A 12664-nucleotide genomic window follows, 5' to 3' on the forward strand; every position below is an offset into this window, starting at 1 on the left:
TCTGTAAGCGTGAGGAGCCGCCGCCACCGCCTCCTCCTCGCCGTCCTCTTCCTCCTGGGTCCCCGCGTCGCGGGCCGCCCTCGGCCCTGGAAGAGACGTCGCCTCCCCTTCCTCCGCCTCCCCCTCGCGGCGCCACTCCCGCCTCCTCGTCCTGCGCTGCGGGCTCAGGCGGAACCCGGAACGGCCGTCCGCCTCCCCCGCCCTCCGCCTCCTCCTCCTCCTCTTCGGCTTCCTCCTCAGCCCCGGGCGGGAGCGGAGTGTCCGCGGCGGTCGGTTCGGGCGGCGACTCGCGCTTCTTTGGGCGGCGGCGCTTGGCCATGTCGTGTCGGGGAAGGTAATGAGCCGCAGAGCCCCGGGGTCTCGGCTGAGCAGCGGCGGCGGCGGCGGCACCAAGTACCCGCGGAGCTGGAATGACTGGCAACCCAGGTGGGTGAGCCGGCGCCCAGTCCGCCGCCCCGACCCCCGGGCCCCGCCTCGGGCCGGCCGAGGCCTAGGGCCATCCGGCCGGGGAGGCGCGGCCTAGGCCCTCCACCCCCCCGGGAACCGAGCGCGGCTTCCTGGGTTCCCTCCCGCCCCGGCTGGGGGAGGAAGGCCGTGGGAGGCGAGGCCTAAATGTCTCCCCTCGGTGCATTTCAGTCCCGGGGCTGGAGCTGAGACCCGGGGCGCCCGGCGAAGGCACTGGCCTAGGAGTTGGGTCAAGGAAGGTGAAGAAAAGGGCCTGGTGGTGGGGGGGGGGATTTTCTGGTTACCACCCACCAAGTTGGAATTTGAGTTGGGGGATCCTGGCAGTCCAGGACCTTCTCTGTTACCCATTCAATTCTTGGTCCCTCACCCTCTTAGCCCCCACGTAAAAGAGCTCCTTAACTATGATCCCTTCTATGAGCGCCGCCCCCCACCCCCACCCCACGTGTTAATATTTCAAAAACCAAAACCTCAACATTCCAGGGCTTTACTCTTTAAAGTAAAGAGTACTTTAGGCAGGGCGGTTGTGGGGCGTGAAATGAGATTGTGACTGTGTTGATGAGGCCGACCACTGTCCTCCTGGAAAGGGAAGTTTTGCCCAAGTGCAGGGGCAGTTAACCTGGTGGAGAGCAATTCATACTTGGTTTTTTGAGCAGACACTAAGGGAGTAGAGAATTTACACTTGCATGAAGGGGATTTGGCCTCAGACCTCTTTGGAATTGAATGTATTTGGAGGATCAACTTTTTTTATGTACTTTTTTTTTTTTTTCCTGGTTAACCTTGGGGCACTTGTGCCTAATTTAGGACTGAGTGCCTGGAAAAACTTCCTAAATGTCTACGGTATTTTAGAGTTTGTTGATTCGTTGAGTTTTTCATACTTGGAAGCACACTTGAATTATGGTTGTCCTGTAAACTGGCCACATAAGTGTTAAGACAGGTTTTTGGGATGTCTTTGGCTTCCTGCTGGCTACATGTAACTTCAGCAGTGCTGGCAATAATTTGTTAAGATGTTAGATTGTAACAATTTAAGACTTGGTAGAAAAATCATTAGGGTAGATGGTGGTAACACATCTTACTCTGTTTATGCCTTCCCAAATCCTTTGTTGAGAACATTTTATATAACTAGCAGACTTTAAAAGTTAATGCCTGACTCTAGAATCGGGATGTTAAGTAGTTAAAAAAGAGTTGTTTGAAAAGCATAGCTTTACTTGTCCTTTACTGCTTAGGGTTTGTGAATACTTTAAATACAATCAGTTGATTAGTTTAAGTAATTTTATCAGTCATTGATATTCTTAGTTGTTTTATACTTTCATTGAAATGTGTGAAATAGGTTTTTCTTTTTTCTTGCATCTAATAAAATTAGATGATAAATGAGCTTGAGTTTAACAGCTCTTTGACGGTGGATTTTCCATCATTTCTTAGTATTGTGCTTAGTGAATATGAAATAATTTCATATCCATTTAGAAGACTAAATAAAGTGATCCTCACAAGTAATTGTAGAGCTTTTGGAAAACAATAAATTGTAGCTTGTAAGTTTAAATAAATGGCGTAGCAAAGTTGCAGCCACCTGCTGGGGTTACTTGACTTCATTTGACAGATAATGAAGCAGAAGGGCTTATATATTTATGGAATATATATATATATGGATTGTTAATATTATCCATGTTTTCTTCTTTCATGTGTTCTATTTCTTGGCTTTGTGTGTTGTGTTTGTTGAGGAGAGGATGTAAGCTTTCTTTGAAGCTATTCTTTGTAACAAAGTCTCAGAACTCACTGCCTAGGTAGGCAGATACTGTGAGATGTAGTTCATTACATGGAGTAACATAACAGTTGGTTAGGATATTGGAAATAACTTGACTTTTTTGTAGAAGAGGGAATGGAGAAGTTTCGTTGGAGAAGGACGGTATCCCATAGCAGAATTTGATTTTTTGTGGGGTTGCCGTAGTTGTTTTGTTAAACAGCCAGGGAAGAACACCTTGTTTGCGAAGTCGTGATTTTCGTAAGTTAAATTTGAGGTTGTTATTCTGTCCGCTCTTCATTCAGAATTGTGGCAGAAACAAGTAACGAATGAGTTGACTGACAGAATAAAGCCTCATCTTCCTCTTGGTTTAAATGGAGATTTATTTATTTTCCGAAACAAAGCAGATTACTTTGGTTTTTAGAAAAATTACTTGCCTTTCTGTACCACTACTTCTCTGATTTTATTTATTTTTATTTTCTTAGGTTAGACTTTTGAACAATTGGGAGTATAAAAAAGCAGTTCTTGTTGGTTTCTTTTAGTTTTAGTTTGTCAGTTAGTTTGGAAACCGACTGTTGAGTCAGTCATGGCCACACGTGATACTTCACACACATTGACAGGAAGTGTTCCAGGTGGCTGAATCGACTAGTGTCAGATGGCAACAGAACAAACCCATCCTTGCTAGAAGCCTACCTTTAGCAGAAAGCATTTATATGGCACTGGTTGGTAGTCTTTTCATTGACAGTACTCTCAATTAAGATTTAAGAATGATTAGGCAAATGAGTGGTTTTATCATTGCCACTAGCCAAAGTGTGTCCTTTTCTTGACTTTGTTTTGGAATATAATCTAGTTCTACCAATCAAGATAGAGATCAGAATGACTTGTTTTAAAATGAAATATATAATTATTATATATTTTAATATTCCAGAATGACATGACTAATTTGATATTGGAGTGAAATATAGATTAGTTTGGAAGCATTCAGGTCAACGGGAAACAAGATTTTATTTCTATGCTTTGGAATCTTAGGATTTTAACTGATTTATATTGGGTGTTTTACAGTGCCCAAACTTAAGATGATGAAATTGTATATTAAAAACAGCTTCCATTTTTGGTATGATGTAGACAGATTAGAGTTCTCAGCTGTGCAAGTACCTTTATGCTCTTGTCACAGACCAAAAAACAGGAAGAGTGTTGTGAAGATAGAAAAGTCAGAAACTAGTATGTCTGTCATTGTGAGAAGCTGGATTTTTGAAACCAGAGCCATCTGTTCAGCCCTTTTGTGAGTCTGTATACTATTTGATGTCTGTAGGTATGTAATACAGTGAAATACATAAAAGAAAAAATGAAGTGGAGTTGCATATTTTATAACTATGGATAGAGCTTTAGTAGAATTGAATGGTTACTAGTTCTGTACCACCGATTTTCAAGTACATTGTGGCAGTTTATCAGATAACTGTGTATGGGTATTTAATTCATGGGGAAAGTTTGTTTTTTCCATTATAAAACAAAACATACGCTTCGTGAAACATTTGGCAGTTATATCTTTAAATTGAACCTTTTTTTCCCCTTTTGTTTTGGTTCCTTTTAAGTTGGGACTCTAATTGGAGGGTATTTTAGTAACAGGAGATTTTGTAACATTCTAATGCAATGAAAATATTTGACTTTAGAAAATATCCTTGAGGGATTTTTAGGACTAATAGAGTCACTGTCTTTAAGGAGGTTATAGGTTGATAAGGGAGAAAAAACTTGGAAAAGGTGAAGTATTACATGCATATTAATTGTGATACAATTTTTTATTTTATTATTTTTGTATGCAATTAATAGAATTTAAAACCTGGAGAGTCAGAGGATGGAAAGCTATACAGTTGAGAAGGGAGCAGCAGGACCATGAAATTGATCTGTACTATTTTGACAGTAAATTTGGGGGTCTCAAACCGCGCCCAAAATGGGTAAGGAGGTGGCAAGTGCAAGTTATCCTTGGCAAAATATTTTCAGTTTGGTCAGAAGGATGGGTAGTTTTGAGGAGTGATACAGATCAGAAAAAACATAGAGGTCCAGAGCTGTGGTGGAGCTGTAATGGGGCCTTGAGTCATAGCTTAAAGAGACTGTTAAAGACCTGAATATTTTGTTCATAATTCATGATTTAAATTCAGACAAAAGTATTGAGCCTATTATGTGTGAATTCCCTAAGCAGAAGCCCCTCATGAGTTATCTGGTGTTGATTGAGGATGGTTGCTACTGTAATACTTTTAATCTACTCACAATACAGTTAAAGTTAGAACTCTCAATGGAATGATCATACACAAAAAATATAGTGTGGTGTCCATGGTCTTTTGTGGACACTGAGTTCTCACGACCTTTCTTTTTCTTCCCTCCCCTATATTCGTTATGCTGTACCTTTTATTTCTCTGACATATTCCAGAACTGGAATCCTGTCTCTCTCACTCCACTTCATCCATTTTTCCCATTCCCCCACCCTGTTCCCCTCTGGCAACCATCAGTTTGTTCTCTGTATTTATGGGTCTGTTTTTGCTTTTTGTTTGTTGGTTTATTTGAATTCTCACTACTTCTAAATTTAAGATTTCCTGCCTTCACTGCCTGGCAATATAGTAGGCACTTAATTACTTGCCTTTTTTTCTTATTCTCATCCCCTAAAATAAACCCTGGAGTTCATTTCGGTGGACCTCCCTTAAGGATGGATTCACACAAGACGTCATTTGTTTCGTGTCTCTTCATATTGTTACTATTTTGATCACCTCTCTTTGGCTATGGTAAAGTTTTCTTAAAACCCATTTTATTTTGGGGACTACAAAATAAAACATAGCCCTTTTGTATGAGGCCTAGCGGTAAAGATTGCAGGCATTTTGTGGTTTAATTTCTTTTTCTTTTTTTTTTTTTTAAAGATTTTATTTATTTATTTGACAGAGAGAGATCATAAGTAGACAGAGAGGCAAGCAGAGAGAGAGAGGAGGAAGCAGACTCCCTGCTGAGCAGAGAGCCGGATGTGGGACTCGATCCCAGGATCCCGAGATCATGACCTGGCCGAAGGCAGCGGCTTAACCCACTGAGCCTCCCTGGCACCCTTGTGGTTTAATTTCTATATGAAATACACAAGTTCTTAAATTTTTAATATTTATTTCATTTTTATTTTTTAAAAATATGGAATGTAATGTATTAAATTCCTATTGTGACATTTGTTTATATAGTGTTAGTTTTTCTCCATTTGTATTAGTTGATTGAGTGTATATTTCCTCTCTTGAATTTTTTTTTGTACTCCACTGTTTTTTTTTTTTAGATGACGTTGACATATGTATAGATCTTAAGTGAATTTTGACAAGTGTATACAACTGTGTAATCATGACCCCACTCAAGATACAGATACACATTGATTTGTAGTTGGATTACACTTCTTTCCACCCCCGCCCTCCCCAACTATGTATAGGTAGATCTTGCCTTAAAATTTACTCTAGAAAGGAAATCTTAGGATATTCTTATGATTTATTACCTACTTATTGTTTCTATGGATTGATAATCTTGTCATCTTCAACATATTTTTCTTTTGCTGTAAACATATTTTCTTGGGATATATGACGGTCCTGTGAAAACAATTTCAGATGGAGGTTCCCTTGTTAACTTCTTTAGGCATTTTGGTACTGGGATACAGAAGATCTTCTCTTCTTGGCTAAGTTTATTCCTGTCACTACAAATTCATGGACCTTTCTTTACCCTCTGGATACCAACTGTTGTTGCTTAGTTGTTTTCCGTGCTCTCCCTGGTCTAAACCTTGTACTTCCCTTAAAATCCCTACCCTGCTACTTCTGCCTTCTGTGGTCCCTCTTCTCTTGCAATAGTTCTACAGTGAAAGCCAACTTGTGCTTATCACTTTAGTGATTGAGCTCTTAAGTCCCTGCAGGCTGAGTCTGCCCTTTTCTTTGCTTCTGTGTCTTACTTGCCCTAAAGCACTCCCAAAGTTCATTTCTGTCTTAAGGCCTTTGCATCCACTGTTCTCCCTGTGTAGCTACTATCTGGATTATGCTTCTCAGAGTGCTTCTCTGGATGCCCTCATGCCATCTTAGCCTAAATGTCACCCCTCCCTGAGAAGAAGCAGCCTTCTCTAACATTTCACCCTGGGTTTTTTTAATTGCACTTAACACTATGAAATTTTCATGTGTGTCTTCTCCAGTAAAACATGACCTTCACATGTGCGTGCATCTTAATGGTTTTACCTCCGTTTCCCTTCATACCTGCTAGTGTATCAGTTATTATGGATGCCTGGCTGGCTCAGTTGATGGAGCATGTGGGTTATGAGTTCAAGCCCCAAATTGAGCATAGAGCTTATTTAAAAAATAGTAGGCACTCCATATTTGAGTGTTCTTCCTGAAGTAAATACATGAAAATGGAATTCTGCAAGTTTGTGTCTGTTTTTAGAGTTAACTCTAGTTTATAACACTGTTACCGTGGGAGGCATTTTGAGGGAAGCTGTTCCTTGTATAGCAGCCTGGTTAGCCCGAGGCAGCAACTTAAATAAACTGATTGAACAGGTTTAAAAAGACATTGTTCTGGTGTGGCCAGATCTTTTACAGAAGAAAAAATATGTTCATTTAAGATTCATAGATTTTATCCATCTTGGAAAAAATACCTTGCTCACATATTTAAAGTTCTTTTACACATTGACACCTTACCATATCTGTTGGACTTATTTGTACCTTATTTAAACAGTCTAATCACTGAAAAGTTAAGCACTGGATTGTGCCTTTTGGCATTCCACTGGAATGCCTGAGTCCTTGTTGTATGCCTGCTGATTGGGGAATGACTGAAACCAAAACCTGGCTGGCTCAGTCAGTAGAGAGCATGCGACTCTTGATCCCGGGATCCTGAATTGAACTTCCATGTTGGGAATAGAGTTACCCAAAAAATAAATAAATAAATAAATAAAATAAAAATTAAAAAAAAAAAATCCAGAATCAACAGATTTCTCAACATGGTGAATTTTTCTTTCATATTAATCTTCATACCTTTTCAAAAAGAAATTGTGGGGCACCTGGGTGGCCCAGTGGGTTAAAGCCTCTGCCTTCTGCTCAGGTCATGATCCCAGGATCCTGGGATCGAGCCCTGTGTCGTGTTCTCTGCTCCACAGGGAACCTGCTTCCCTCTCTCTGCCTGTCTCTCTACCTACTTGTGATCTCTGTCTGTCAAATAAGTAAATAAAATCTTTAAAAAAAGGGGGAGGGATTGTATTCTTGGTGGAGATTATTTTTTTGGAGCTTAATGTTGGTATTCATATTAACATGGTATGTCTAGGATCTCATGTTTATTATTTTGAAAACTTATTTATTTATTTTTGAGAGAAAGAGAGAGAGAGAGAGAGGAGGGGTGGGGCAGAGGGAGAGTGAGAGAGAGAGAGAATCTTAAGTAGGCTCCACACCCAGTGCAGAGTGCAATGTGGGGCTCAGTTTCACAACCCTGAGATCATGACCTGAGCTGAAATCGAGTCAGATGCTTAACCTAATTGAGCCACCCAAGTGCTCCTATTTAAAAATCTTTTAAAGGCTTCCTGTGTTTGTTTGTTTATCTATTTTAAGATTGATTTATTAGAGAGTGAGCAGGGGGAGGAGCAGAGGGAGAGAGAATCCTGATGCCAGATTCTCCTCTGAGTGTGGAGCCCAATGCAGACTGGATCCTGGGACCCTGAGATCATGACCTGACCCAAAAGCTCAACTGACTGAGCCACCCAGATGCCTCTAAGTCTTTTTTTTTTTTTTTCTTAAGATTTTTTTTATTCATTTGACAGACAAGAGATCACAAGTAGGCAGAGAGGCAGAGGAAGCAGGTTCCCTGCTGAGTAGAGAGCCCGAAGCGATCCCAGGACCCTGTGATAATGACCCAAGCCGAAGGCAGAGGCTTTATCCCACTGAGCCACCCAGGCACCCCATCCTCTAAAGTCCTTTTGCATTTATTTGAAAACTCTTACTTTTAGAGAGGTTTCTGGTATCAGAATAAATTTGTTTTGTTTTGGGGGTTTTTTTGGCATGGAACTTTGTAAGTTATGTTATTTTTTTGTTTACAAGAAGAGGCACTAATTTTTCCTTTTCTTTCTTTTTAGCATCATTTTTTTAAAAAAGATTTTTTAAAATTTATTCGTTTAGAAAGCACGTGCAGGCAGGAGAGGGGCAAAGAGAGAGAGGGACTCTAAAGTGGACTCAGCACTGAACCTGCAACCCAATGTGGGGCTCGATCTCATGACCCGGAGATTATGACCTGAGCTGAAATCAAGAGTCGGATGCTTGACCAACTGAGCCACCCAGGTTCCCCATTTTTAGCATCTGTCCTTTGTTTTTATTTATTTATTTTTAAAAATTTTATTTATTTGACAGAGAGAGACAGCAAGAGACATAATATAGGCAGGGGGATTGGAAGAGGGAGAAGCAGGCTTCCCGCTGAGCAGGGAGCAGAATTCAGGACTTGATTCCAGGACCCTGGGATCATGACCTGAGCCAAAACACTTAACGCTTAACGACTCAGCCACCCAGGTGCTCCTGCTTTTAGCATCTTAAAGGACCTCTACAGTGCTCTTATATTTCACAAAAAAATTATTAATGGCTCTGCAATGGCCTAAGGTAATTGTATATTCGTGTGCTTGTAGGTTTTTAGAAAATGTTTAACTTAGTGTTTATTAGATCTTTATTTTTGGTGTCATCCAAAATACTTAATAACTTTTCTGTTGAATGGGAAGAAGTCTCCACTAATAAGTATGTCTTGGACTAAATACTGACAAAATACTCATTTTTCCTCCATATATGACAGCATTGGCAACATTGTCATTTTACTAAAGCTCTTTGAATTTAATTTTTTCCCTTTTATTTAAACTTTTCATTGAAAATTTTCTATTTCCTCTTTAGCATTTTAAACTTCTGATTTTATTTTTGTTACTATTTTTTTTAAATTAAGTAGGCCCCATGCTCAACATAGGGCTTGAATTCATGCCCCTGAGATCAAGAGTTGCATGCTGTACTGACTGAGCCAGCCAGGTGCCCCAATCTGATTCTATTTATTTATTTATAAAAGATTACTTGTATTTATTTGAGGAGAGAGCATGAACGGGGGAGAAAAAGAGGGAGAAGCAGCCTCCCCACTGAGCAGGGAGCCCAACGCTGGGCTGGATCCCAGGACTCAGAGATCATAACCCGAGCCAAAGGCAGATACCCCAGACAAATGAGCCACCCATGTGATGCGTCTCCTCCTCCCCACAGCCCCCCCATCTGATTTTATTTATTTTCTTCCCCCCACCCAAGATTTATTTATTTGTTTGTTTATTTATTTGACAGAGAGAGAGAGAGAGAGATCACAGTAAGCAGAGGGGCAGCCAGAGAGAGAGGGGGAAGCAGGGTCCGTGCTGAGCAGAGAGCCCAATGTAGGGCTCCATCCAGGGCTCGATCCAGGACCGTGAGATCATGACTTGAGCTGAAGGCAGAGGCTTAATCCACTGACCAATCCAGGTGCCCCCCAAGTCTGATTTTAAAAGACAGATGTGTTTGTGTGTGTGTTTGAAATTTTAACTTTCATCTTGGAATATTTAGTACTTTGAAGCAACCCATCAGCAGTTCTTGGTGTTCAGCTTCTTGAGGGTCTCCCTATTTTATATTCTTGTTAATATGAATCCTGGAATTCTTTGTCTGAACTGCAACACTTTATTTCCAGACTCTTTGTTTTGATTCTAACTCCTGACATTCATATTCATTGCCCTAATGCCAGATTCTATGTTGGCCTCCTGAGATTTGCCAGAATTCAGACAAAAACTGTTAATTGAAGAAAAGGGTCAAATTTTTGTGCTCTATAGAATGGGACTCTGATTATGTTAGATTCTGATTTAAAAAATCCCAAAGATGGTCACCAGTATCACATCGTGTGGTGCAGTTAATTTAATATATAGTTAATTGAAAAGAAAACACATCATGGATTTTCTTTCCAAAAGAGACTGTTTTTTCTTTCCTGTCCTTACATTCCTTGGGTAAATGTGAAGAAAAATGGAAGTGGAGCAGGTTTTCCCAACAGCAGGACTGAAACTTGAGAGTCACTGTTTATTCTTCAGTCGGGTTTAAAGGAATCTACCTTGGGTCACCTGGCTAGGTCAGTTGTCGAGCATGTGACTCTTCATCTCAGCGTTGCATTTAAACCACATGTTGAGAATAGAGTTTACTTTAAAAAAAGGAGGGGACTGCCTGGGTGGCTCAGTGGGTCAAACCTCTGCCTTCAGCTCAGGTCATGGTCTCAGGGTCCTGGGATCGAGCCCCGCGTCGGGCTCTCTACTCATTGGGAAGCCTGCTTCCTCTTCTCTCTCTCTCTCTGCCTGATGCTCTGCCTACTTGTGATCTCTGTCTGTCAAATAAATAAAACCTTTAAAAAAATTTAAAAATGGAGAATAGAGTTTAAAAATTAAAAAAAAAGAGAGAGAGGAATCCACCTTAAGACACTGTATTGTTTCTGAAGGACTTGAGTTAGAATTCTGACCACTTTAAGTGATTAATTCTGTCATAATTTGAAATATTGATACCATTTTACTTGTTTATTTGCTTATTTATTTATTTATTTATTTATTAAGATTTATTTATTTATTTGACAGACAGCAAGAGATGGAGCACAAGCAAAGCGAGAAGGAGAAGTAGACTCCTTACCGAGCACGGAGCTTGATGTCGAGGCTCAGGCTCAGGACCCTGAGATTGTGCCCTGAGCAGAAAGCAGATGCCTAATGACTGAGCCACCCAGGTGCCCCTGATAGCATTTCAGTGTGTGGTATCTTACTCCTTTTTTTTGAAAATACTGAAATGAAGGAGTGCCTCAGTCGGTTAAGCGTCCATCTCTTACTCGGCTCAGGTCATGATCTCAGGGTTGTGAGATCAAGCCCCCAGTCATGCTCTTTGCTTAGCAGAGTCGGCTTGTGATTCTCTCTGTCTCCCTCTGTCCCTCCCCCTGCACAGGTTTTTTTCTGTGTCGCTCTCTCAAAATCTTAAAAAAAAACACTGAAATTAAAATTGAAGTTAATAAAGGTTATATGTGTGGGGAATAACCAAATGACTGACTATAAAAGTTTTGTAAAAGAAGACTTTATGTAAGTGGCCTATCTTGTGTAGTTACTGGAAGGCTAATATTCCCTATGTTTTTATTGTTATTAGGATATAAAAATTAACACCAGTAGTGCTGTTCTCCCCACACTTAGTTCATTAAAAAATTTACTTGCTGTCTTAGTGTAATTGCATTGGAGAAGTTAAAAATGGAACGCCGGTGTGTTTTATGTTCCTCTCTTAGGTGTATTTATTTTTAAGAATATGTGCATTTTTCGTATTGATCCTTCACAAATATTTATCTTAGGGGAGGCTGGTGTCATGAAAAATAACAGTGGACTAAAAGTGGTTTGACAAAAGTTCTTTGTATTGGCACTACCCAGCTGTTCCTCTGAGGAGGTAATTCTTGCCTTCCCTAAGATGTAGTGTTATGACGGTTCAAGTTTGGAAAATTACTTTCAAAATTATTTAAATGCTACACAGATGCTTTTTATGTTGCCATATCTGAATCAAATTTGGACTTTTAAAGATTCTCCCTCTTTTATCTCTTCTTTTAGAATTTATTACACACATGCACACACACTCTAATCACATTTTTTTTTAACTAAGATTTTATTTTATTGGGATGCCTAGGGGGCTCAGTTAAGTGTCTGCCTTTGGCTCAGGTCATGATCCCAGGGTTCTGAGATTGAGTCCTGTATCGGGCTCTTTGCTGGTCTGGGAGCCTGCTTTTCCCACTGCTTACTGTTCTCTTGCTTGTGCTCTCTCTCTCTGACAGGTAAATAAATAAAATCTTTAAAGAAAAAAATTTTTTTAAACTTTATTTACATTCAATTAATATATAGTGTATTATTAGTTGAAAAGGTAGAGTTCAGTGATTCATTGGTTCATTTTTTTTCTTCTAGTATGTATGTGTCCGCACGCGTGTAAAAATTTCATGGAGAGTATGTCTCAGGATACACGAATGGGAGCACATACAAATGTTGAATTTCTATTAGGTGTGGCATATGTCATTTTTTATATTTATATGAAATATTGTGATAAATAATACTATTTATTTAAAAAAATGTGTGGATATGCAATTAATTGCTCTCCAGTATCATATTGGTTCTCTTTCTATATTTTTTAGTGTGCCTGCATTATGTAAGTCTGCTTCAAATTGGCTAATGAATAATTTGGTTGTAAATCTTCATCATTCTATATTTTTTCTCTTTATCTTACTATTCACACTTACAGAACTTGATGCCACTTGAATTTGTGAGGAAAAAAAAATCTAATCTTTGTGACCACTTGTATATATTGGAGAACAGATGCCAATGGAATTAAGTAGAGAAGGTGTGGATTAAAAGGTAGTTTGTACCTCGGTTGGCTTTTGTACAGTTGGAATTTAAAGAACTAATTC

The 12664-nt window shown here is 40.0% G+C and overlaps 1 protein-coding gene across 4 annotated transcripts in view; it reads left to right on the plus strand.

Moving 5' to 3' along the window:
- Positions 1 to 286: 286 nt before the first annotated feature.
- Positions 287 to 12664, plus strand: part of SMG1 (SMG1 nonsense mediated mRNA decay associated PI3K related kinase) — a 108497-nt gene continuing 96119 nt past the window's right edge. For 3 of the 4 annotated variants that reach the window (XR_009349338.1, XM_059155179.1, XM_059155180.1), the window contains exon 1: positions 295 to 426. Coding sequence is in view for 2 of the 4 variants with exons in the window: in XM_059155179.1 (XP_059011162.1) it covers positions 338 to 426 (89 nt within the window). In the remaining 2 variants the exon portion in view is untranslated. Of the gene's footprint in view, positions 427 to 12664 lie in introns of all 4 variants that reach the window. The other variant, XM_059155181.1, reaches the window with a different exon arrangement.

The sequence above is a fragment of the Mustela lutreola genome, chromosome 17, assembly GCF_030435805.1.
Source record: "Mustela lutreola isolate mMusLut2 chromosome 17, mMusLut2.pri, whole genome shotgun sequence".
Lineage (NCBI taxonomy): Eukaryota > Metazoa > Chordata > Mammalia > Carnivora > Mustelidae > Mustela > Mustela lutreola.